The 25,494-nt window shown below is 43.1% G+C and overlaps 1 protein-coding gene across 5 annotated transcripts in view; it reads right to left on the reverse strand.

The window, feature by feature from the left end:
* Positions 1–802: 802 nt before the first annotated feature.
* The window catches only part of CD58 (CD58 molecule), a 32,470-nt gene continuing 7,778 nt past the window's right edge, over positions 803–25,494 (reverse strand). The window contains exons 2-11 of one of the 5 annotated variants that reach the window (XR_010472774.1): positions 22,855–23,154; positions 21,948–22,202; positions 18,955–19,059; positions 16,593–16,652; positions 16,331–16,387; positions 13,856–13,927; positions 11,020–11,088; positions 10,620–10,685; positions 5,767–6,668; positions 803–943 (exon numbers count right to left, since the gene is read on the reverse strand). Coding sequence is in view for 4 of the 5 variants with exons in the window: in XM_065063505.1 (XP_064919577.1) it covers positions 6,655–6,668; positions 10,620–10,685; positions 11,020–11,088; positions 13,856–13,927; positions 16,331–16,387; positions 16,593–16,652; positions 18,955–19,059; positions 21,948–22,202; positions 22,855–23,154 (998 nt within the window). In the remaining variant the exon portion in view is untranslated. Of the gene's footprint in view, positions 6,669–10,619; positions 10,686–11,019; positions 11,089–13,855; positions 13,928–16,330; positions 16,388–16,592; positions 16,653–18,954; positions 19,060–21,947; positions 22,203–22,854; positions 23,155–25,494 lie in introns of all 5 variants that reach the window. The other 4 variants (XM_065063505.1, XM_065063526.1, XM_065063520.1 and 1 more) reach the window with 4 other exon arrangements.

Genomic DNA, 25,494 nt, shown 5'->3' on the forward strand with positions numbered 1-25,494 from the left:
ACACAGGGTGTGCATCACCTCCCTGCAGTCTGCCAGGTGTTATCAGCCCCTGGTTTTAAGGCACAGATACAAGTCTGCTCAAAGGACAACTGTGCCACCTGCTGGTGTTCCTGCTGTCCCTGGCTTTTGCTACAATCCTGCTCCTGGAAGCCAGTCCTCACAACTCTGCCTGTGGAGTTCTATATGAAGTTAGCGCTTGGGCACCAACAAAGGTTCTTCCAAGTCACACAACGGCTTTCAAACCATAATCTATTAGAGAGTGTTCCCAACAACAAAGTGAGGATGGTGTAACTTTTCAACCAGCACAGCTAGATCCAGGACAGGGTGTTTTGCAAACAACGGAAAGCTAGCCTGCGCACAATGCAAAGCTACTTTGACAACTGTGGTTTGATGCCCCAAATGCATAAAATCAGGTCTATACCAGGACCCAATCTCTGATCTCATTTATTCTTGGATAAACAAGGAGCACTTCCTGCAGGCATTGCTTCTGAAGGTTAAAGAAAAGTAGAACTGGGACCAAGGTATCCATTGGGATGTGTCTTGTGAGCACGAGTACTTAGCAGCAGCTTCTGCTCACTCTGAGTTGCTGTTATTAGCAACACTCAGGTCTCAACATCAGCATGAGCTGGGTCTCTGGGGTGGCAGAGGGCAGGCTCGCTTCCTGGAATACAGTCAGCATTTCCTGGACCCAAGTTCTACACGAGCCGAAAAACCAACTGTTTGCATCTCGAGTGAGCTTCTGCTCTTTGCTCTTGGAAACTGCCTAGTTTCGTATTCACTGTAACATAAGAATGGACACAAATTTTTCACACAAAAATTTATTTAGTTATTGTGCAGGAGACATTGGGACAGAGGGTCATGGGGACTGGCATGCAAAATGTAGTCACAAAAACTAGCAGGAAGTCAGGTCAACTTATTTTCCCAAATGTCTGGCTTCTCATTCCTGTGGAAAAAGAAAATCAATCTACCCATCATAATAACCAAAATAAAAACATAAGCAATAAAAAAAAAGCCCTGAGCTTCACTATTGCTTTGAGAAGTGCAAAGTCTGACATTCTGCCAGTGAGTAGAAGTTTCTCATGCACAGCAGACACTGTGTGCAAAATGAGTGGGTGAAAGCAGGCAGTGAGACACTGTAAAGCCTGCAGCTCTCGACCTTTCATTAACCTGACATAAAAGTGGGGTTTTCTACTTCCAATGAAGCTCCAAAATTCTGTGAATTATGCTGAAGTCTTCTGGCAACTGTGGCTAATTAACCACAACTGCTTACTATTTTCGAGGGCTGGTGATTTTTGCTTTGGAAACAAAGTCGATGATATCAAGTGTCAAGGAATTCTCAAAACCACACCCTATGTGAGACCCTTGCATGCTGTTTAGTATTAAATTGCACAGGATGAATACAGTATATTATATGAACAGGTATAGTTTCTGGGAGCAATTTCAGTCAGCTCCTCCAAACAATTTTTTTGACGATTATTTCTCAAATTATTAACAGAAAGCAAGTCTTTGTCCAAGCAGGAAAACAAGCTACAGGTTTACCCTTACCTCAATACACATAACAAATGACATCTTTGTGTGGAAATTTATTAAAAAGTTACTAAGAAGTAGAGAGCATCACCCTGACAAACCTGTTGAAGGTACAGTAGAGATGGACACTCGGCTCAAGAGCTGTGACAAATATATATGCGTATATATATATATATATATATGTATACATAAAAATATAGCACTTATATAACTTTGGGTTAAAGATTAGTTTGGGGATTAGTGACTGACTTTTAAGGTTAAATTAAAAGTGTGGGAATATATAACAAAAAGATATGGCACCTTAATTAGTTTTTTTTTTTTTAAAATAAACTATGAAGTATTTACAGACAGCAGTAGAGGTAGGATAGTACCACTCTAACAAAAGGTCCTGCTGAACACTCCTGCAATGCAGCTGCAATTAGCAGAAGAAATTGTGCAAGTACAAGTAAACATCTAAGTGCTGTGTGCATCAATAAGGAAGGATGTCAAGTTTCCTATAGGGTCTCTGCTTCCTACAACAGGACTGGGCACAGGCATAAGTCACCTGTGATCCTTCTCATATTGTTAGTTACTGTTAGGTTTCACCACCAGAAAAAGCACACAGGACTAGCTTAATTGTCCTAGAGAGCTGTCTAATGCAAAAATCTGCCGACAGGCTGGCCAAGTTCATAAGGAAAGCTCTGAAGTAGGAATGATGGGGAGATCAGAATCCAGAGCTTAGTAGTGGACAGGGGTCCAAAGTAAAGGGCACAGGTGACAGGTATAAAATAGACCTCAGAAGAAAAAAAAAAAAAAAAAGGCAGAAGGAGACATGAAGGTACATGCACAAACACATGCAGCACAGAAAGCAAGCAGGAAGAATTACAGTTCTCCATGAGCTTGCAGAATGACAACATTGTTGGAATAGCTGAGACATGGTGAGCAAGCTTGCATGACTGGAGCCCTGCAGTGTATGTGTAGAAGCCCTCCAGGAAAGTCATGGAGGGAGGAGAAGAAAAGAGGCTGCCCCTTTGTGAAAGAGTGACTTGAATGTGTGGAGTTCTGATACAGGTGACAGGGTGGCTGAGAGCTCGTGGGTCATGGTCCCACAAAAGGCCAGTATGGATGACAACATGGTTGGACCATGCTACAGTCCACCAGATGAGGGTAAGGAAGGATGTAAAGGTTTCTCTAAACAGCTTAAAGAAATCTCTGACTGGCAGACTGGCACACAGGGGAACTTCTGGCATCTGCTGGAAAGGCAATGCAGCAATTCAGGCAGTCAGGAAGATTTTTGGGCAGCATCAGGGACGACTTCTTCACACAGGCTGCCAGATGCTCCAGTAAGGGCTGATGTGCAGCTGCGTCTGCTGCTCACTAACAGAGAAGGACTAGATGGGGATATGGTCACAAATGGCTGCCTTGGCTGTAGTGACCAAGAAACAGCTCCTGATCCTGAGAGTGGAAGGTGAGCACCAGAATACACGCCCTGTGCTTTCAGAGAGCAGATTTCCACTTATTCAGGTAGGTAGGATCCCATGGGAGACAGTTCTGAAGAGAAAGGAGCTCAAGAGAACCATCAGGTCTTTAAGGAGGACTTTCTCCAAGCATGAGCACACACCCTCCCCATAGTCAGGAAAACAGGCAGGCAAGCAGAAGATCAGCTTGCCTAAGCAGGAAGCTCCTGTCAGGGCTCCAGTGCAAAAATTGCTTATACTGGATATGGAGACAGGGGCAGCCTACAGTGGAGGAATTTAGGAACACTGTCCAGGCAGGTAAGGGTGGTGTTAAGAGAGTCAAGGTTCAGCTATATTTAGACTTGCAAAGAACATCAAGTGCAACAAGAGCTGCATCTGCTCCTATGTTGACTGTAAAGGAATAAAGGAGGAAAACTTGAGCCTGTTCTTGAGTTGGTGGGGGTTGATTTCAGGATATCACACAAAGCTTTGTTACTTGATGTGTTTCTTGCCTCATTCTTCAATAACAAGGTCTCATGGGCTCTCTGCTTAGTCAAAGGGCTTAAGAGAAACTACCAGGATTACTTGGGAAAACTTTATCCATGCCAGTCTGTGGGACTTCAAAGGTGCTATGAGAGCTGGCTGATGATAATGTGAGTGCTATCACCTTTAAATGACCATAGAGATTGGGGAACTCCCTGACAACTGGGAAAAGGAAAAAGGCACACTCATTTTTTAAGAGTGCCAAAAGGTCAAACTGGGGATCTAGAGGCTTGTCGGCCTCACTTTCATCTCTGGGAGAATCACAGAGCTGGCCCTCTCAGGATGCATTTCTGGGCTCGTGGAAGAGAAAGTTGTTGAGAACAGTCAGCATGCACTTCACTAAGGGTAAATCATGCCTAACCAACATAACTGCCTTCTATAACAATGAAATAACTAGATTTATGGATGAGGGGAAATTAGTATTTTTATACCCTGTCTTTAGCAAGTCCTTCGACACCATCTCCCAAAACATTTCTGTGTCCAAGTTAGAACGTTATGGCTTGAAGGGGTGAACTAGACAGACTGTTGCATGGATAAGGAACAGGCTGGATGTCCATGTCCAAAGAATTACAGTGTACAAGTGTACAGTGTACAAGTGGAAACAATTAATGAGTGGTGTCCTGCAAGGTTCTGCACTGGGACCGATATCTTCAGTCACATGGATAGTGGGGATTGAGTGCACCCTCAGCAAGTTTGCAGATGACAACAAGTGTGATCTGTGGTGCAGTTGATACACTCAAGGGAAGAGATGCCATCCAGAAGTACCTTGATAAGCTTGAAAAGTGAGCCCATGTGCACCTTGCAGAGTTCAGCAAGGCCAAGTGCAAGGTCCTGCACCTGCAATTCCTAATATCAGTACAATGTGGGACATGAATTGAGAGTAGCCCTATGGAAAAGGACTTGGATATACTAGTGGACAGAAAATTAGATATGACCCAGCCAATTGCACCCTGGGCTGCACCAAAAGAAGCATGACCAGCAGGTCAAGGGGGGTGATTCTCTCCCTTGACTTCACACAATAAAGACCTGTTAGACCAGGACCAGACGTGAGCCATGAAGATGATCAGAGGGCTGAAATACCTCTCCTATGAAGGAAGGCTGAGAGAGTTGGGGCTGTTCAGCCTGGAGAAGACTTCAGGAAGCCCTTATTTTGGTCTTTCAATACATAAAGGGGGCTTATAAGAAAGACAGAGAAAATATTTTTATCAAGGCCTGTAGTGACAGGACAAGGGGCAACAGTTTGAAAGAGGGTAGCTTTAGTTTGGATATAAGGCATTTTTTACTATGCAGGTGGCAAGACAATGGAACAGGTTGCCCAGAGAAGTTGTGGATGCCCCATCACTGGGAGTGTTCAAGGTTAGGCTGGATGGGGCTTTGAGCAATCTGATCTAGTGCAAGATGTCCCTGCCCACATCAGAAGGGTTCAACTAGATGATCTTAAAAGGTCCCTTCCTACCCAAACTAGTCTATGACTGTATAGACAGGCAAAGAATTGATTGGATGATTTGGCTCAGATGGTAGTGGCTACAGGTCATACTCACCTGGGTGGCTAAAACAAGTGGAGCACTACAAGGGCCTATGCTGATACTGGTCCCATTTAACATCTCCATCAGTGGTCGGGAGGAGGGGATAAAGTGCAGTTTTGTCAAGTTTGCAGATGACATCAAATTGTGAAGAATCAGTCAACATGCTAAAGGGCTGGGCTGTCAGAGAGGTCTAGACAGGCTAAAATGCAAAGGAGGAACCACTTGCAATAATACAAGCTAGGGTCTGGCTGGCAGGGGAGCAGTTCTGCTGAAAAGAAGCAGGGGGATCCCAGTAAACAGCAAGCAGAACATGAGCCAGCTGTATCCCCTGGAAGCAAAGGTAGCCAACAACACCCTGAGCTATATTAACAGGAGCTTAGTCAGTAGATTGAGGGTAGTGATTGTCCCCCTCTACTCAGTACATATTAGACTGCATTCAGAATGCTGCATACTATTTTGAACACCTCCAGGAAGACAGATATCAAGTTCAAGTAAGTTCAGTGGAGGGCTACCAAGATGGTCACAGCACTTGTACTGTGAGAAGAAGCTGAAGGCACTGTGTTTGTTCAAGCCTGGAGAGCTTCTGATCTCTGGTTATCCTTGTCAAGCCTTCATGATTCTTTACACATAACAAGCTCAAAATCAACTGAAAGGACTTTCAGCTTCCATTAACAACCAGCACGCAGAAGTCAGGAAACACGTACCATAGCTTGATGTATTTAAAACATTAATACCTTATATTCTTTTATCTTTGATTCTTTTGAGCTGCAGTGTATTTAGAACCTCAGTTTTCAAGTTTTCTTTCCAGTCACAGGCAACCTAAAAACATACTATCAGTCTTTAGAAATCAGTAGGTTGACCCTTTCTTAGAATAATGTGAAACAGAATCTTAAAAAAAAAAAAAAAAAAAACAAACCAACACTAAAAGTGCAAAAATATCAAAAGTTCAAGGGGAAAAAAAAGCCAAACTGCTGCTAGGAGTGTCAGCTTTGTTCCAATGCAACAATAAACTACACTGTGGCTTTATCACAAAGTCAACCACCTTCAGGAGATGATCAATTTGCCAGTCTTCTGCCAGCTCCAGATAGTTATCTTGGAGAATATTTGTCTGGAGCATCAAGTTCCTGCTAGATAACTGAGACTAGCAAATGGGAACTTCCATCCACCCGGACCTGCTGAAGGATGAACCATCTTTCTTCTGACTGTAACAAGGTACTGATCCAAAATTGCACAAAAAGCTGATCAGTTTTTGATTGATCCACATTCATGCAAATGGATATGATTTTGTTGATCTCCAAATACCAATTATAAAAAAGGCCTTTGTTCTTACATTTTGTGTTAGTAGAAAACTGTTTCTTAAAACCATATACAAAACAACACAAAAGATTTTGTTCATGATTCAGCTTATTTGTCCTCATGCAGTGATGCTACAAAATGAGGCTGCCCCTTCTGGGAAAAGAAAAATAGGCACTGTAAACAGCTCAGTTAGTCTTAAAAGCACTTCTTTGTGGATCACTTCAGTGCTGGTGGAAAACCTCCAAGAGAAAAGATAGCAGCTCCTTCACTGTTGAATTCTATGGCTTCTCTTCCACCGTTGTTTGGTCCACAAAGCAATTATTTGCTTATGATTTAAGATCTGAAGCAAAAGAAAAAGCAAAGCACACAAGTAAATTATTATGTCTTCTCTTCTAGAAATAGAACTAGTCATGCAAGAATACTGCAGGCTTTAAATACTAATAAAGTGTGAAGATTAATTAAGACATTGTCAAGTGATCCAAAACAATCCAATTTCAGCAGCCATGTGACCCGTGGTATCCATTAGCCACTAGTCATTTTACCCAAATTATCTGCTTATGATTAGACACGTTCCTCTGCAACTGGAGCAGGTTAAGAGCATTTATCACTTACTGCCAGCCACCTGCTAAGCAGGTGGTTACTTCTGAGACTGTTCTGACTCGTGACTTTGGATCATATAACGAGGCACTTAAGACACCATTTTTATGCCAAAGTTCAGGTCTAAAATCTTAGTATCAGCTATGAACCACACAAGCATGTGATGCTCCTGCTATTTCTTCCACGCAGTAATGCCAGGTGCTTTTGGAGTTTTCTCTTTTAAAGATTGAGAACTAAGTTCATATTCAAAGGCAAAGGGAAGTTACAGTGCAGAAGTCTGAATCCAGCAAGTTCAAGACTACGTGTCCAACACAACTCACTGCATGCAGCATGCATCAACCTCTAACCAGGTCAGTTTCCAAAAAAAAAAACATACACATACACTTATATTGGTGTTCCTGTCTTGGTACACACAGGGCAACAGTATAAGGGGAACCAACTGGATGTGCAAGGCACCGTGTCATTCAGTCTTTGCTCCTATTTGATAGCACTATCCCGCCCAATAGCCTCTAGCTCAGCATCCCTCCAACCTAGGATAAGATGCCAGGAGACAGCCAAGGAGAGCAGGATATGTTGACACATGGCACTCCTCTCTGTAGACAATGAGAAAAAGAAAAGTGTCCCTAGTCTGGTTCTTACAAGGTTTCTGGATAGGTCTGAAGTCCTTTTATGATTTGTATCCTTAAAATCCAAGCAGGTTTACTGCTTTACCTATGGCTGACTTATGCCAGCTTGATGACAGGACTAAAGAATGTGACTGAGAAGCCAGATTGGGGGTGTGGGGGCATGCTGCTATTTGCTTGTGTCTATACAGTGAGAGGGCCTGAATAGGAAATTAGTGTTCTCCTTCCATTTTTATAGCTGTGGTGATAAGCATCAGGTTTCACAGTCCCCACAGAACATCGAAAATATTCTGTCCCCACACAGCTCACAAACAGCAAAGAAAGCACATCTACATCTGATGTCTTGACATGACGTAACAACATAACTGTTTCAGATGCCAAACCTTTAAGCACGATGTAGAAGCACAGCTTAGCCAAATGAGTAAGCCCCTGCAAAGCCGCACATCACGTAGGCCAAGTGTAAAACACTGAATTACTTCATTTGGTCTTTGGTATTGCTCCTTGGCAACTAACAGGATCTGACTCAGTTATTACAAGATACCACAGCTTCCTCTCCAGCTGCCCAGCCCTGTTTCAAGTCTGTTCCTTCTTTCTTGAACATTTCATTGTCAGTTTCTTCTGCATCACAGCATCAAGTGTCTTACACTCAGTCATAACTCCCTCCCACTTGTCCATGTTCTCTGACATTTGGAGATTCTTTTTTCACATTTTCAACACTGTCTTCAGCAAATATCTGAATGTGATTGCTTGGCTGGTAATTTAACAAAAGAATCAAACCTGGAAGAACAGAAAACCCTGCAGCAGTGAGGTGCCACTAGCATCCCTCATGCATGTTGAGAATCTTTAAATGGATTATGAGCATTGGTCTCCAAAGTAGGGTGTGCGCGAAGCAATCCATTGTGGTGCAGGAAGAAAATATTTTTACACCATTAATAAAATTAAAATGCTGTTTACGTCGTCCTTATCTCATCCTGTTTTAATTCCTATTTTTGTGGATGTTTTATAACTTACATAATACTTAAGTACAGTAATACACGTATATAATTTATAAATAAATATACATAAATTGGGTGTGTACGTTCAAAATATTTTACTGATAGAGTGCACAACCAAAATTGTTTGGAGACCACCGATCCATGACAAAAAGCAGAAACCAGCATGAAACCCCCACAGTTACACAACTTAACTAAGGCCTATATGACGGACAAAACAACATTTTTCCTTTTCTTTTGAGGAAATGAAAATTGTTTTCAGTCAATCTGCAAACTTAATTTCCTGCCAAACAAAAATGCTTTGATACAGACTGCCTTATAGTGCAAGTCTCTCAAACCAAGATAAGTTGGTTGCCCTTATTAGATGGATTCAAAGTTCAGCAACAGTCCTCAGTATCATCTTAATCTATGTAAACTTTGCAGGCACACCAGCAATGAGAAAGTTCTATTACATATTTACCTACAGTTTTCTTCGGAAAAATCTAACACAACTCAGTCAATTTTTTTCTAAGCAGGCCAAACACTTCAACTATATTCCGTGGGAATCAAGGAATTAATTATTATTGCTGGCAGCTGATTTCACTTCCCCATGCTGCTATTGAACCTGCTAGATTAGGGAAATTACTTCTACCTCTACCACCTTGCTGCCATGAAGAGCAAAGACTCTGAGATAGAGCACCATGCTTCAAATATTCTGCCTGGAGCCTTCCTGTTTCACAGATAGGACCTTTGGCTTTTCTACAGATAACCTGTGATTCTGTGTGACTTTCTGCAATACTACCAGGTGCTTTGGGAGCCAAACTTAGAGTGCAGTAACTGCTTTCTTGGCAAGGGCTTGACTTTCCTGTGCTCTTTGCCAGATTTAGAAGTCTCAGTAAGACCTTTCACTATAAACTGAAGGTCAATGATCTCAGCTCCAAACCTATGATCTTTAATACTTCCTGGGAGTCACTGTGTAAAACTGATCAGTAACAAGAGTGAAAACAGTCAGCATTCCATAGGCTTTTGCTACTCTAGAAAGAAAAAATCTACAGAAACACACATTCTGGTCTGGATGGATGACAGACTAATGTAAGCCTTTGCCTGTGCAGTTTATTGGGGGACAGTGCTTACAGCCTGTTATCAGATATGGGACAGGATTAATCTGAGTTTTTATATTCTCCATGCTGATGTACTCCAAGAAGCAGCTGTGTGACCTCACAGATGCTCTGGTCTGCACACACACCATAGAAAACAGATTGAGAGGGCAAAACAGCTTGGGAGATGAATATATGGATGCCTGTTATGCCTCCATGTTAAATGCAGCATACAGAACTGATGACTGAGTAAAAGTTCTAACTAATTCACGGTATATGAAACAACTGCTGTGAAACATTGTGTTCTTGCAGCCTGAATGTCACTAATATCTATAAGATGTAATATTGACCAACCATTCTCCCACACACAGTAATAATCACTTTTCTCATTCCATGTGTCAGCCCTCAGGCTTGCTGGGCTGTTTACTTAGAAGAGCTTTCACACCATGTCCATATGTAGGTTTAAAAAGCAAAAAAACACAAGTAAACTCTGCATTCTTTGCGACCAAAGAAGACTCATCTGCACACCTAAGCAATAAAAGTTCAGTGTTACACAGTATCTCTCTACTTCAATATGATGTTCAACATCATTCATAATTAACAGGGTTGAATTGCAGTTCAGAAATCTGACAAAAAAAACATACTGCCTTACTGACACCTCAGCCACTTTATCACTTGTTAAGACACGAAATAAAGTAAAAGTGCAAGCATGAACAAGAGGTGTGTTATTAATGAAAGTTAATGTAGTAATATTTAATCCTACAGTTTTGAACTGGCTAAATTGACCAGTCTTCTGAACACTTCCGTCAAAAACACCTGATTTCCTAGTGCACATCACATACACATGTACCCACAACTCATGTCCTCTTCCTTCCTAATAATTCTCACTCTGTTTTCTACTTGAGCAAACAAGGAGTCAGGATTATAACCAGCCTGGCCCAGCACTGCCTCTCCCAGCCTCTGTGACATTCTGCACACTCTCCCACAACACATCCTCACAAACCTTCGCTGCAGCTGGGAGAGTTGCTCAGGTGCTCCCCATTTCCACCTTCTGCATCCCCGGTCACTTCTGCAAGGACAACAGGCAACACTCAGACAATACTGAAGCTCACAATGCTCCCCCTCTCCATCCCAGATGGATCATGAGTAATCTGTCTGAGAGGTGGGCCATTTGTTCAGCATCAATAATAGCCCTGACCAACACTGCCCACCCCAATGGGGCCACCATACAACACCTCCCCGCTGTCCTCCATAAACAGTTCCGCAGTGTCCTCATGGTCCCTTCCAGAGCCCAGAAAGGCCAAGCACAGTTGGCACCCACAATGCCACCCATAACTCCATGTCAAGAAGCGCTAGGCAGAAGTCACAACAAACAAAAACCACTCCATAGCACAGGCACTTACCTCCTTCATTTACATCACAGTCATCTGCATTTTTCGTCAGCAAGCTGCTGTTCTCCTTCTTGGAGATGTCTGCGGAGAGATAAAAAGACAACTACAGTTCCGTGCCTTGCTCAGCTTCAAGGTACTGGCATTAAGAGTGAGTTACTAGCTACAACTCAGCATGTTGCAAACATTATCAGCTAACACTAGAAAGTAAACACCTCTTCCCCAGGACAGTTGCCCTCCAAAGCACAGGCACAAGGCTTCCTCAGTCACACCACAGCCAGCTGCACACTTGGATGTTCAGGGTGCTGTTCTGCAAGGCAGAGTGTTCTGAAAAGAGATCACAGTAGAGCTACCAACCTCCAGAGTGTACCTCACAGCTTAACTTCACAGTGGTATCAGTCATTGCTTAGAAATGAGTCGCCAGCTACAATTCATAATCCACACAGAATCACTCAGGTTCACTCAGGGAGGGAGCCCAGGAGGTCTCTAACCCAATACTCTCATCCATGAAAGCTCAATATTCAGTTCTACACAGGTTGCTCAGGTCTACCTCCAGTCAGTTCCTATAAACCTCCAACAAGAGAAACTTCATTATGACTTCATGCAGCCTGTCCTCATGATTAGTGAGGATTAGAGGCAGAAATCTTTCTCCCTGTATCCACACAGAATCTCCATTACCTCATTTTAGGACCATCGCCTTGATACCCCACTAATACATCTCACTAAACAGCCCCAGCTCAGCCTTCTTATCAGTATCCTCATAGATACTGGCAGCTGCTGTTACGTACCCTGAAAGCCTGCTCTTCTCTGGGATTGAATAAGCCCAGTTTCTTCAGCCTCTCCTCACTGGTGGCACTCTGCTGAACTTGCTCTGATTTATCAGCACTTTTCCAGCACTGAGTTGGCCACAAACTAGATGTAACACTCTACACGTTATCTAACAAGTGCCAAGTAATGAAAAATAACCACTTCATTCAATCCACTGGCTTAAGCACTCCTTAAAACAGCCTGGAATGCTATTAGCCACCTTTGCTGCCATGGACTCCTAGTTGACTCCTAGTGTCCTGTCCTGTACCTTTCAGCAAAGTTGCTCTCCTGCCAGTCAGTCCCCAGCCTGCACAAGTGCAGGGTGTTGGTCCATACTGTTGCAGGACTCTGTGTTACCCTTGCAGAACTCATGAGGTTTGCACGGATCTCTACCCCTCCAACTGCCTCTGAACAACAATCCTGCCCTCATCCTGACTGACTGTACTCCATATTTTGCTATCACCTGTAAACTCAATGACACCGTTTTCTCACCACTGTCCAAGTCACTGAAAAAAAAAAGACCTCTGTAGTACTCCACTTGCCACTACCTGCAGGCTTGACAGTCTAGCAAGTTTTCCACCCATGTAGACAGACATTCATCCAGACAGGACATCGCAACTTAGGACTCTGTAAAAAGCCTTGCTAAAGTCAAGGTATATGACACCAATTGTTCTCCCCTCATCCACAGATCTAGTCATTTAATCCATAAAAGGTTGTCAACTTAGTCAACTACGATTTACATGTACTCTTAGTCACCATCTTCTGCAACCAAAAACATACTCCAAGAAGACTTGCCCCATGATTCTCCCACACATGGAAGTGATAACCTAGCAGTGGAAGCTGCTCTCATTGTCCTGGTCACACCATACTGGGCTTAAACCTCCCTGAGACTCGGCTTTCCTGACACCATCTTGGGCAGTGTTCCTAAATTCCTCCACTGCAGGCTGCCCCTGCCTCCACATCCAGTATAAGCAATTTTTGCACTGGAATCCTAACAGGAGCTTCCTGCTTAGCCAAGCTGATCTTCTGCTTGCCTGCCTGTTTTCCTGACTATGGGGATGGTGTGTGCTCATGCTTGGAGGAAGTCCTCCCTAAAGGCCTGATGGTTCTCTTGAGCTCCTTTCTCTTCAGAACTGTCTCCCATGGGATCCTGCCTACCTGGACAAGTGGAAATCTGCTCTCCAAAAGCATAGGGCCTGTACTCTGATGTTCACATTGCTCACTCCTTTCAGGATCAGGAGCTGTTTCTTGGTCACTACAAAGCGGCCATTTGTGACCCCATGACCATCCAGTTTTCCTCTGTCAGTGAGCAGCAGGTACAGCTGCACATCAGCCCTTGCTGCAGCATCTGGCAGCCTGTGTGAAGAAGTTGTCCCTGATGCTCCCCAGAAATCTTCTTGACTGCTTGTATTGCTGCATTGCCTTTCCAGCAGATGTCAGGGAGGTTAAAAGACATACACACAAATACAGTACTGTCTTCCACTAGAGACAAAGAAGGTGAGACTGACTCCATTTCACAGAGAAGCAATCTCTCCAAACCAGGCTTCCTATTGGCAAAGCTTCTTTGTTGTCACATCAACTCTTGCTTCCTACTCAAGTGCTTTATGCGGACATACTGAGGATTTGAGGCCCTCTTGCAGAGATCTCCCAACAGGCAGCATTAACCAGAAAATCAGAAGCCAGCACTTCAGCAGGGACTGCCACTTGACCAGTACTCTCACATCACTCTGACTGGGATTATGCATTTTTTTTAAACCCCAATGATCTCCAAAACACAGGTCCGTGTGCTCTGCTGGGGTTATTTCCAAGGGTGGTAAAAAAGCAAGACTCATTCTGTTCTTAAGTACAGCCTGAAACTGGTTAATTATGCTACTGAAACTGCTGCACAGAGGACAGGTAGTCAGCACTCATGGCACAATCCCATCCAGCACCTCCGTTGAGAAGCGTTACACACAAGTTCCTCTCAGCCTTCAGCTCCAAGGGATCCCAACCAGTTTGCCCACTGGGTCATTACCACTGACTGCTCCACAGAACAGGCACTTACCTTCCTGATTTATACCATTGCTAACTGGCTCCTTGTCTTCTAGGGCACTGTCTTCCTCGTTCACTTCGTTGTCTGAAGAGAAATCAGAGAAGAGCTACAGTCCCCCGGGAGCATGTTCCGTTGCTTCTTTCCCACACCAGCCCAGGTCACTGTTTGTGCCATCCAGAGCTCAGCAGCACACCTTCTCCTCTGCAGCTGTTACACACTGCTGCACCACCAGCAGAAACCCTACTCAGAATTGCTTTGTACAGGCATTATAGAGAACATCATAGCCTTCCATGTGTGCTGCTTAGGTGCTGCAGAGTGTACTGCACAAAGGTGCACTGATTCCCTGATGTTCCCACTCTATACTGCAACAAAATAAAGCATTTTGTTTGTTCCTCTAGTCTCCAGACAACCTTCACCTACAGAATTGATCCTCTTTTGCCTGAACTGTACATTTCTGTCCTTTCTTCCATAAGACAGACATAAAATAAACCTTCTTCTCCTATATCCATGTCCATGTATGTGGCAATAGCTTATCCATGTCTACGTATGTGCAAATGCTTACACAAGTGATAAGACAATCCCATAGTACATCACACCTTTGCTATCTGCTACACAACCCCTATTTCTTCAGATAAGGAAAGCTGTTCTATGCCCATTACAATTAATGCAGGAAGAATATGTGGCAAAACCCAGGGGTTCCTTGGTTTCCTTTTCGTTACTGTCATCATTAGCAATGTTTTCACCAAGGCCCTCATCATGTTTGTTTTGTTTTATTTTTTTTTAACCTCCAACCCCATTAAAACATTAAGAAACTTAAGAAATTACATAAAAAGAGCGATTTCAGAATTAAACAAACAGATCAATCCAAGAAACATCATGCTCTGGCCTTGTGCTAACTTCAGCAGCTTGTGTAAGACACCAGACAGAGTATTCCACATGAAGCCACTGTTAGTTCAACAGCAGGACACTTCAACATGGCACTGAGCTTGTATCTGATGGCAGGAGCTTTGGCCATTTGGTCGGGTGACCTCCATAAAGTATTTTTGAGAGTCTTCTCCTGCTCTACCTAATCTGTTTGACTGCCTGATCGAGTTTATTTCATAAGAACAGACAACAGTGGTTCAGGAAGATACATACATGTTAAAGCTGGAACACGTTAGTATCATTCACCCTTGTGAAAGGAGCACAGCCAAAAGGAGCTGCCCCCCTTCCCTAGCTGTTCTCCCTGTAGAGTGATTCCCACACCCCAACACATAGATGCACAAGCCAGAGAACTGAGTAAACTTGCTGCAGATTAAAGTGGTAAAAGAAAAAAGTGAGCAGGATTAGAATGAACAGCAGAAGCACAAGTGGAGATCTGGACAGGGAGATAGGAATGCAGACAGCTCTGAGAATCTGTACTGGTTGCAGAAGGGCATCTCAAAGAAACATGGGTAGGCAGCAGACTGGTAACTAATGGAAAGAGGTGGGAAGTTCCTCCGCTGACTGTCTCCTTCCCTCATCTTGACTGTTACAAGGAAAAGACAGGTCTGTAAAATGAAGAGTGAATCAAAAGGTGCTGCCAACAGATTTTTTTTCTCAAACAACTGAAATGGGTATGAGAAAGAGAAGGAGACAATTGCACCTCACCCACAGGATGTAAACATGCACCAGAATCATGAAACAGCAAAGTTCAGAGTTCTGCAAGGACCAGACTAGCAATGTGCCCGTCTTCACCAGTCTTATTTTTCAAAATATGACCAAGGTAAACTAAAACTCCTGCCAGTCTGATGTGATAATACCTTCAAAGGTCATCATTAAATCTATTGCTACATGCACAGCACCAACCCCAAACACCGGAATCACCAAGCTTTCCAAGTCAAATTCAATGCACAGAGGAGAAGACTAGCTGCCCCATTTCCAACACAGGTCAGCAAGAAATTGCCATGAGGCACACTGGGAATGAGCAATGTATTACATTCATGCCCATCCCTAGGCATTTCATATGAACACTGCGTTTAGACAAATAATCAACCAAATTTATGAATGAAGTTTATATAAGTGGGACAGGCAGGAAAGATTAAAAGAGATGGAAGAAATATTAACCTCATTTCAGCATGCAAACCAGCCCTAACCAAACAAGTAAAGAGTACGTTCTCTAACAGACAGATTGCCCTGTAGTGTGCGCTTTTCCAGCCCTCGTCCTGAGGTCTGCTCTCATTCTCCTTTGTCAGAAGCAGAATTCACCTCCAAAGAGAGCTGCTGACGAGGTAAAACTCGGGCCATTCACTGTCAGTAATTCCACCAGCCCCACTAAACATCCACTAAGTGCAGGTCTCTATAATTATCCAATATTGGACCTCAACTGAGGCTTTGAGGCCCCACATGCACAAACTGAAAATCAACTCGAAAAGCTTACATGCTGCAAAAAAGAAAAGAGCAGATCAAATACCTTGTTCCAACCAAAAGCAGTTTAAAAACATCTGTACTCCAATACAGATTTCTTACCCCTGTGTGAGTTAGGCTGTTCTTGGCTGTCCTCATGGCAAAGCAGCTGATGTTCTCCTATAATGAAATTTGGTTTAAAAAGTACACATTAGTGACCTAGAAAAAAACCCCTACGCTCTGTAAAACAACTAAGGCTTGAAAGAAAACTTACTACTTTACCTCTCCAATTAAAGACTGTACTGTCATAGAGAAAAAATTTACAAGCCTAGACCAACTTAAAGCAATAGTCTGATTTCCATTTGTGACACTGTAGCTCTCTTACCTGAGCCATGCACCGGACTGTTCCTCTGAGCAGCTCTTCCTGTTCCCAGTTTAGTTCTACCTGCACCAAAACAAATAGAATACTTGGAGAAATTAGTCAGAAATAAAGTTTTGTGCCTTTGGAAACTAGCTGACAGCCCCTACCCCCACCTCCCAAATTAAAAAAAATAGTTAAAAAAAATCACTGCAGACATATAACTGAGTACTTGACTTGAGGAAAGAAGAAGCAGTGAAATACTGCTTTGGGGCAAAGACAATTGGTGATCAACAGAATGGGCTTCCTGCAACAACAAGCTGGAACACACCAAACCAAATCTAAAGCAGAATTTAGCACTTTGTGACTTTGTGAGTCTTGTTCTCAAATCAGCAAATCACATCTTCTGTTTGATTATACCTGTGAAGTGCTTGTCCTACTGAGGTATAACAAGTTTATTTCCTAGCATGGTCAAGCCTTTGCTCTTTCAAGGGAAGTAGTTGAATTGTTTCGAGTTTGACTGCTGGCTAGTTATGAAGGACGTTCTTCATGCGTTGATACCAAGCACAGTGTTGTTTGACATCACCAGCATAGACAAGGGCACAGAAGGCACCCTCAGAAAGTTTGCAGATGACATCAAACTGAAGCAAGTGGGGGATATGCTGGAGGGCAGGGCTGCCACTCAAGGGACTTCAACAAGCTGGAAGAATGTGCTGGCAGAAAAGACGTGATGCTCAAAGGCAAATGTAAAGTTCTGCACCTCTTGAAATCACCCCAGGGAAGAGTACAGACTAAGCTCTGCCTGGCCATAAAATGGCTCTGCAGAAAAGGACCTGGAAGCCTTGGTGGATGACGTGTTAAACATTGGTCAGAAATATGACCTTGCAGTAGGAGCCTACTGGGCTGAGTTAGCCGAAGTGCAGTCAGCCCATCAACAGAAACAATTCTCCCTTTCTACTCAGTTTTTGTGACACCACGTGTAGAGTACCGTGTCCTGTTTTAGGTTACAAATAAAACCTGACATTCTGAAGCTAGTCTAGCAAATGTCCACCAAGATGTTTAAGGGGCAGAAGCTGTGCAAGGAGGTGCTGAGAAAATTTGGTTTGTTGAGCCTAAAGAGGGCTAAGAGGATGGCTGATTACAGTCTACAACTAACTTCCACAGAAAACAAAGGAAACTCCTCTCAGAGGTATAGAGCAAAAAGACAGGAGACAATGGCTGCAAGTTGTAAAAGGGAAATCCCTACAGAAATATGAGAAATACCCTTCCCCACAAGGGTGATTCAGTGCTCGACCATGTGCTAAAAGAGGCTGGGGGATTTCCATCCTTGAAATTATTCAAATTTTGATTGGACAAGGCCCTCAGCAACCTGATTTAGCTTTGAGGTTGATCCTGCTTTCAGCAGCAATTTGGATTTGAAACCTCTAGAGATTCCTTCCCACGTAGTTTATTTTATGATTCCATGCCAAGAGAAACTAAATGTGAGTGATCAGAAAAGCATAAGGTTCCCATGCAATATACAACAACGTACGCTCTGATCAGAGCCTCCCTCGAGAATACCAATTTGCCCTTCCTAGATCACAGATGCATCCCATGCTTTTCACCCTGCAGCCACCCTTAAGTGGTGACCCCACCCAGAAGCCAACAGGAATTGTCCATGCAGAACACTCTGAGGATGAAGACATGTATTCCTGTTTGGGACTCTCTCAAACACAAAGAGAAGAAATGGTGTGCACCTCTTTTTCAGATCAGAAGAAAATCTGACATATTAATCTAAAAAGGTGGCAGCAAGAAACACACAGTGATATAGTTATCATTTCTGAATAAGCTGTCAGATTTACAAAAAATATACCCAAATTCAGTGAAGGAACAGATCAAGAAACAAATCTAGTACTCCAAGATGATGGCAATATAGGCCGACAGGAGGCACAGAAATCCCTATGTATCAGTTGAGCACACTGAGTCATCAGATTAAACTTGGCATAAGGTTTTCAATGGGCCCTGGTATTGGCTTGTCCCAACAATAAGTCTGATCTTGAGAGCAGCTTTATGATGCTCTCAAAACAGGCAGCGAAAGCACACTCAGGTAGGAATGTGAGACACCATAAATACTTGATAAGTAGAAACACACAGTAAATGAAACATCCAGTTTGAAAGAGAAATATACAAACTACGGTGCTTCCCCAGTACACAGATCCCAGTATCTGAGTACAAGGAAGTTCAGTATATTATTTCCTTCAAATCTATTAGCATTTGCCTAAGTTGTAGTTGTTTCTACTACTGTATTTACAGTACATCCCACAGTCAGAAACTTTCATACATTCTACAGAACCTTGGATGAGCATTATCTTGAAGCATGTCAAGCTCAATTAGGAAATGCTATACGTACCTTTTTTGCATCGGGGGACTAGCATTGCTACAACTGAAATTAAGAAAACAGGAACCAGAATACACGCAGTAAGAAACACTCTGCTTCTTTTGTGATAGCTGTATCCTTCAAAAAAATAAATAACAACTGGTTAGTTAAAAAGCAACTGTGTGATACACAACTTAGTAGAAATACCACCCTGAGTGTGTTTTACAGAAATTTGCTTTTAAAAACATAACCTCAAGAAATTAATGTAGAGTCAGTTCTTAGCAAAACCCTAAGTCAGTTCCTGGAAAGTTACATGGTAAGTACCTTAGTTCAGTGAAGGCACATCACTGCTTAAAAGGTAATGGCTATTGCATTTTTTGGCCTATGAGAGGCCAAGCCAGATCTCAGGTAAATGACATTTCAGCAAATATCTTGTATTGGGTTTGCATGGCAAGGTTTTGGTAGTAGGGAGGCTGCAGGAGTGGCTTCTGGGAGAAGATGCCAGAAGCTTCCCCCAGTCTCTGTCAGACAGAATCGGTGCCAGCCAGCTCCAAGACAGACCCACCACTGCCCAAAGCTGATCCCATCAGCAATGGTGGGAGCACCTCTCCAATAACATATTTAAGAAAGGGTAAAAACTGCTGCACAACAGCAGCAGGGAGTGAGAATATGTGTGAGAAACAACTTTGCAGACACCAAGGACAGTGAAGAGGGAGGGCAGGAGCTGTTCCAGGCACCAGAGCAGAGATTCCCCTGCAGCCCATGGAGGACCCCACACCAGGGCATGTGGATGCCCAAAGGAAGCTGTGACCCTGTGAGAAGCCCATGCTGGAGCAGGTTTGGTGGCAGGACCTGTGGCCCCATGGGGGACCCACACTAGAACAGTCAATACCTGAAGGGCTGCACCCTGTGGAAGGTACCCATGCTGCAGCAGTTTGTGAAGAACTGCAGCCCATGGGAAGGACTCACCTTGGAGAAGTTCACGGAGGACTGTCTCCCGTGGGAATGACCCCACGCTGGAGCAGGGGGAGAGTCTAAAGAGGAAGGAGTGGCAGACACAACATGTAAGGAGCTGCCTGCAACCCTCATTCCCCATCCCCCTGTGCTGCTCAGGAGGAATAGGAGGTAGAGAAATCGGGAGTGAAGTTGAGGGTGGAGGAAGGTGTTTCAGATTTGTTCTTTTTTCCCATTATCCTGCTCCTGTTTTGACTGCCAATAAATTAAATTAAAGTTTCCCTAAGTTGGGTCTGGTTTTCCCATTACAGTAAATAGCTGAGTCTTCATCTCAACCCATGAGGCTTTTGTTGTATTTTCTGCGCTGTTCCACTGAGGAGAGGGAGTGACAGAGCAGCCTGACGGGCACATGGCACCCAGCCAAGATCAACCCATCACATACATTTCTAACAAGTCTCTAACAAATATTTCCAGTGAAGTAGGAAGAACTCTATACTGATAAACCATGAACATGACTTTTGCACAGAAGTGGGAAATTTTGACCATTAGGGGCTGCCTTATACACCCTACAAACCAAATAGTTCCAAACGTGATCTCATCCTACGGGTATTTTTGTTTGCCTGTTTGTTTGCTTTTGTTGGTTTGTTTGATTGGTAGAGGGTGTTTTTTTGTTTGTTTGTTTTGTTCAGGTTTTGGGGTTTTTTTGTTTTGTTTTTGTTTTGTCTTAATAAAAAAGCAAGCCTCAAGCTGACCTGAAGCTCAACTGAGGCTGTCCGAAAGCAACAAGCAAGAGCAGGAACACTCTTTTCTCCTTTTTATATGTCTGTAAAGGAGGAAGAGAAGCATGCTCACTGAGTCATGAACATGCTGGATGAGAAATTCTTTGAATCTAATGGCTACTAGATGACTCACTTGAAATGTTGGGCAGGGAAAAATCTAATGAAATATAACAAGGGAAAGTGTAGAGTCTTGCATCTGGGTAGGAACAAACCCAGGTTCCAGTATAAGTTGGGGAACGACCCATTAGAGAGCAGCATAGGGGAAAGGGACCTGGGGTTCCTGATGGACAGCAGGATGACCATGAGCCAGCACTGTGCTCCTGTGGCCAGGAAGGCCAATGGCATCCTGGGGTGTATTAGAAGGAGGGTGGTTAGTAGGTGGAGAGAGGTTCTCCTTCCCCTCTACTCTGCCCTGGTGAGACCACACCTGGAATGTTGTGTCCAGTTCTGGGCCCCTCAGTTCAAGGCACTGCTGGAGACAGTCCAGTGCAATGCAACAAATATGATTAAGGGAGTGGAGTATCTCCCTCATGAGGAAAGGCTAAAGGAGTTGGGTCTCTTTAGTTTGGAAAAGAGGAGACTGAGGGCTGACCTCATTCATGATTATAAATATGTAAAGGGTGAGTGTCACAAGGATGGAGCCAGGCTCTTCTCGGTGACAACCAATGGTAAGACAAGGGGTAATGGGTACAAACTGGAACACAAGAGGTTTCATTAAATATGAGAAGAAACTTCTTCACAGTAAGGGTGACAGAGCACTGGAACAGGCTGCTCAGGGGGGCTGTGGAGTCTCCTTCTCTGGAGACATTCAAAACCCACCTGGACACATTCCTGTGTAACCTCATCGCCCCAGCAGGGGGATTGGACTAGATCTTTCGAGGTCTCTTCCAAACCCTAACATTCTGTGACTCAATAGTTTCATCCCCATTCATGGAAGGCAGTACAAAGAGCACAACAGTCATTAGCATTAATTGCACAAGGCCAGAAGATTCAGAAGACATCTTCTAAGTGTGCCTCCCTCTTTATCATTGCTCATTTCAAGTTACAGGTGAAAGTTTTATTCTGTTGAGATCCCTGCAAAAATTTTCTTTCCACAGGGGATCAGACTGTCAAACCTTATACCTTTTCACCAACCTTAGGCACACTTTCAGCAGACAAATCACTTCTGATGCTTTTTACTCTTTAAAATCTACTTCCTGAGAAATCAGTAGAAATCTTACAGTCCAACTCCATGCTGCTTCCCAACCTAGCCTCTCTGCCTTGCTTGTGTATAAAACCTGACCCATTCATTACCTTTTTCATCTGGATAGCATTGGGCCAAAGAGATTTCAGAGTTCTTTTCCGTTTGAGAGAATTTAATGAAACACGTCACTTTCTCAGAATCATCAGCTTTCTCCTTAGGGATGAAAACTTCCTGGGTCTGATGAGCGCTTGGTACGCTACTGAACTTCCAAGAATAATTCAAAGGCTTCTGGAAATCTGCTGTACATCGTAACAGAAGGCCATCACCACTGATGTTGCAACTTATTTCAGGTTCTGATGGGGGAGCTAAAAGGAGAGAAAACATTCTGTATTACTTTAGTTATAAACTGTGCTGACTTTTAGCACTGGACAAAGGCTGGAACAACAAGAGCAGCAGAAAAATACATAGATAAAAGTGTACATGTGAGGTGTGTGTTCGGTGCATGTGCGCAAGAGAGAAATGCATTTCTAAAAGTGGCCCAGTTTGTGGTTCTTCTGTGTCTAGTTTGGGACTCCTCATGGTTCATTGTCAATAGGACTAATATATAGGCTGGTAAAATATGTTTCCCAAAGACTAGTAGTAAAGCTGCATAGATCTGCACAGGATGATGCCACAGATATTCAAGCACATACAAAAAGCCTGCAGGAGCATCTTTAATAGATATGTATTGCCTGGGATTACTTGGTCAGCTTGCTTAGAGTGTTTGGTTATCTGCCTGAAAGTATACAATGTGCCACATATACACATTCTATAAGTCATTCTGAGGCTAGTAATGATGGGCACACAAATTAGATGCCACCTCTGAAATTTTGTTTGAAGTGCCTAAGCAACTTGACAACAGAGCCAAAGAACAGTCTGCTCTGTTTTTGTTTGTTTCTATGACAAATTAACAATCCCCTTTCTAGCTTTCTTAAAGCAAATAAAGCAAATTCTTTATGCAGTTCTTCCCCTACTTACCCAACACAGAAAGTACGAAGGAGACAACATGATTTCTTTTCAGTGAATCCATGTAGTCTAACACATATGTGCCAGCATCACTGTTTTCCAAATTAAAAATCGTCAAGGACCCATTCTCCTTGCTAAGGAAGCCTCTATTCTTGAGAGGATCATAATATGTTGTTTCATTTTGCCCTTCCCATTCAGCCACTTTATGCTTGTTTTTTGTCCAAAGAATTTCCACTATTTTTTGGCCTATTTTTAATGGAAAAGTAAAATTTTCTCCCACGACGCCAAACACGTCCTCACAGTGAATGTGTGCTACAGGGAGGAAAAAAAGTTACTTTAACAATTGTTTTATAAACTATAGCTTGACTAATGCTGTATGTGCTGTCAGATACATTCAAATTTAGGTTAGAAGCATATCACAGTGTCACAAAGTAAGACATGAGCCAGCTAAGAACTACCCAAACACATCCTGTCTGCACAGTCACATGACAAGCACTGCAAAGGGATCCAACTTCCACATTCTGGTCCCAGGTAGAATCCTTGTCCTCATCTTCCCTAACCTAAACCTAAGCTCCTCTATCCTCAGTACTTTCCCTCTGTTCACTCCAATTAGGCCTCCTGTGCATGGTCTGGTGAAAAAGACGAAATGAAGAATTGTTATCACAACAGCAAAATCTATCTCAGCATTTTGTTGCAGAATGCAGAGGCTCCTGCTGAGCAAATAAACTGCGGTTTTCCCAGCATGAATATTCACAGAGTTAGTAAAAAGCACACTTCTGACAGAAAATTGCTACTCGATTCAAAGCACCTGCTCTGAAATCACAGAAATAATAGGGATTTCCTTTGGAAATGTCACTTAAGCAAGTTCATTTCACAGTCAATCTATGTGAATTAGCATCCCAGCCTCAGAGATCTAGCAGAGCTGCAAGCAAGAAATGGGACCTGTCCAGAAACCTGAACTGCTGTCAGTTTTGAATCAATCATATTCTGCTAAAAAAGGCCCAAATATTCAATGTAAATAAACAAAAAACAACAACAAAAAAGAAGATGAAAACAGATTTTCCCTAGTTTTTATTTAAAAACACTATATGTACCCAAAAAAAAAAAATCTACCGATCTAACAGATTAAAACAAATTCTGCTGAGGGGAAGGGATACTATAAACCACTAGCATCTCTGTGTTCCTGCTTCAGTCTTCACCAATCACCTCCTGCTTTCAAATAGCTCTAAATTGCTCTCAAAAAAACCCAAAATAAAAATCACAAGTCTACTGCCACGGCAGACATGTATGTAGACATAGACAAAAACATGTTGATACTCAGTTCAAGTTACACTTGCATTAAGGACTCAATTCCGCTCCATGGTACCTGGTAACTTTTTACTACTAAGTTGAAGGAAGAGATATAAATGAGATCTCATGTTAAGGCAAGATTCCCAATATGCACTGCAGGAAACTTCTCTTTAAACAGTAACTGTGCATGCTGAAAGAGAAGTATTTCAGAAGCCAATTCCTCAAGCCAGCTGCTCCCAAGTGACAGGTACTATTTCGGGTTTGTTTTGGGTTCAACTTTTTTTTTGATTCCTAAATGGCATCAAGTCAAGAACCCAACAATCCATCTATCATTCTGTGCTTCCCTTGCTTCTCATGTCATCATCATACGAAAACTTACTGCTGTTCAATGTAATAAACAATTCTAAGAGTTAGAGATGTTTGTTCATTAAAGCTTCTTAAAAGGAAACGCTCAGGGGTTATTGTGCAACATGGGAAGCCCCTGCCCTTTGTTATGCAATTGCCTTAAATGTTCGATCCTCTAAAGGTGGGAGGTGGGCAGGGGTAGGTGAGAAGATAGGAGATTAACTGCCTGACAACAGAGGACACATTCGCAGAAAGAACGAGTGACGTGGCACTCTGAGCAACGAACCCGGCACCCTATAAAAAAGGCCAGAAGTTTTTCTGGTGCGCCATGGGAGAAGCCAATCTCATGGCCGCCCAGCGCTGTCTTTGCTTACCGCGTTGAAATCCATCGGGAATAAATTTGTGTTATTCAAGTTAATTTCGAGTCAAAGTTTATTACAATTTGGTGCCGTGACTCGGATGAAGGATATTCGGTGGCAACCCCTCTAAGGGAGGTGCCCCGCTTCTTTTTTTAAGCGGCCCTTGTGGGACTCTTGTCACCAACAAACATTCTAAATTGCAATAAGCAAAGTAAATGCCGGCAGCCCCTTAAACTTTGTGCACGAAGACCCGAGTGAAGATGCAGGACGCGTGAGTATAGGCCGGTTATCCACTCAGTTGGGGCTGGGATTCCTGAGATACAGCGGAGGGTATCTCAGAAGATGGGACAGAGGAAAAGTAGGCATTCTGTTCCCATGGGAGGGCAACTGCAGGAAAGGCTTCCCCCAATTCCCCCAGATAGTCCGTTAGGATTAATTATTAGGTATTGGGATGATTACCCCTCTGGGCGGCGTAAAGGCAAAATGAAAATGATACATTATTGTATGGAAGTTTGGGGTGGTAAAGAGATCCGTAGAGACCACCTATATTGGCCAGTTTTCTGATCCTTTGAGGACTGGATCTGTCAGGCTTTAGACATTTATGTTAATTCAAAGGAGCCTTTTAGTTCAGAAGAAAGCGAATATGCATTATTATGGA

This window comes from Columba livia, chromosome 1 (assembly GCF_036013475.1).
Source record: "Columba livia isolate bColLiv1 breed racing homer chromosome 1, bColLiv1.pat.W.v2, whole genome shotgun sequence".
Lineage (NCBI taxonomy): Eukaryota > Metazoa > Chordata > Aves > Columbiformes > Columbidae > Columba > Columba livia.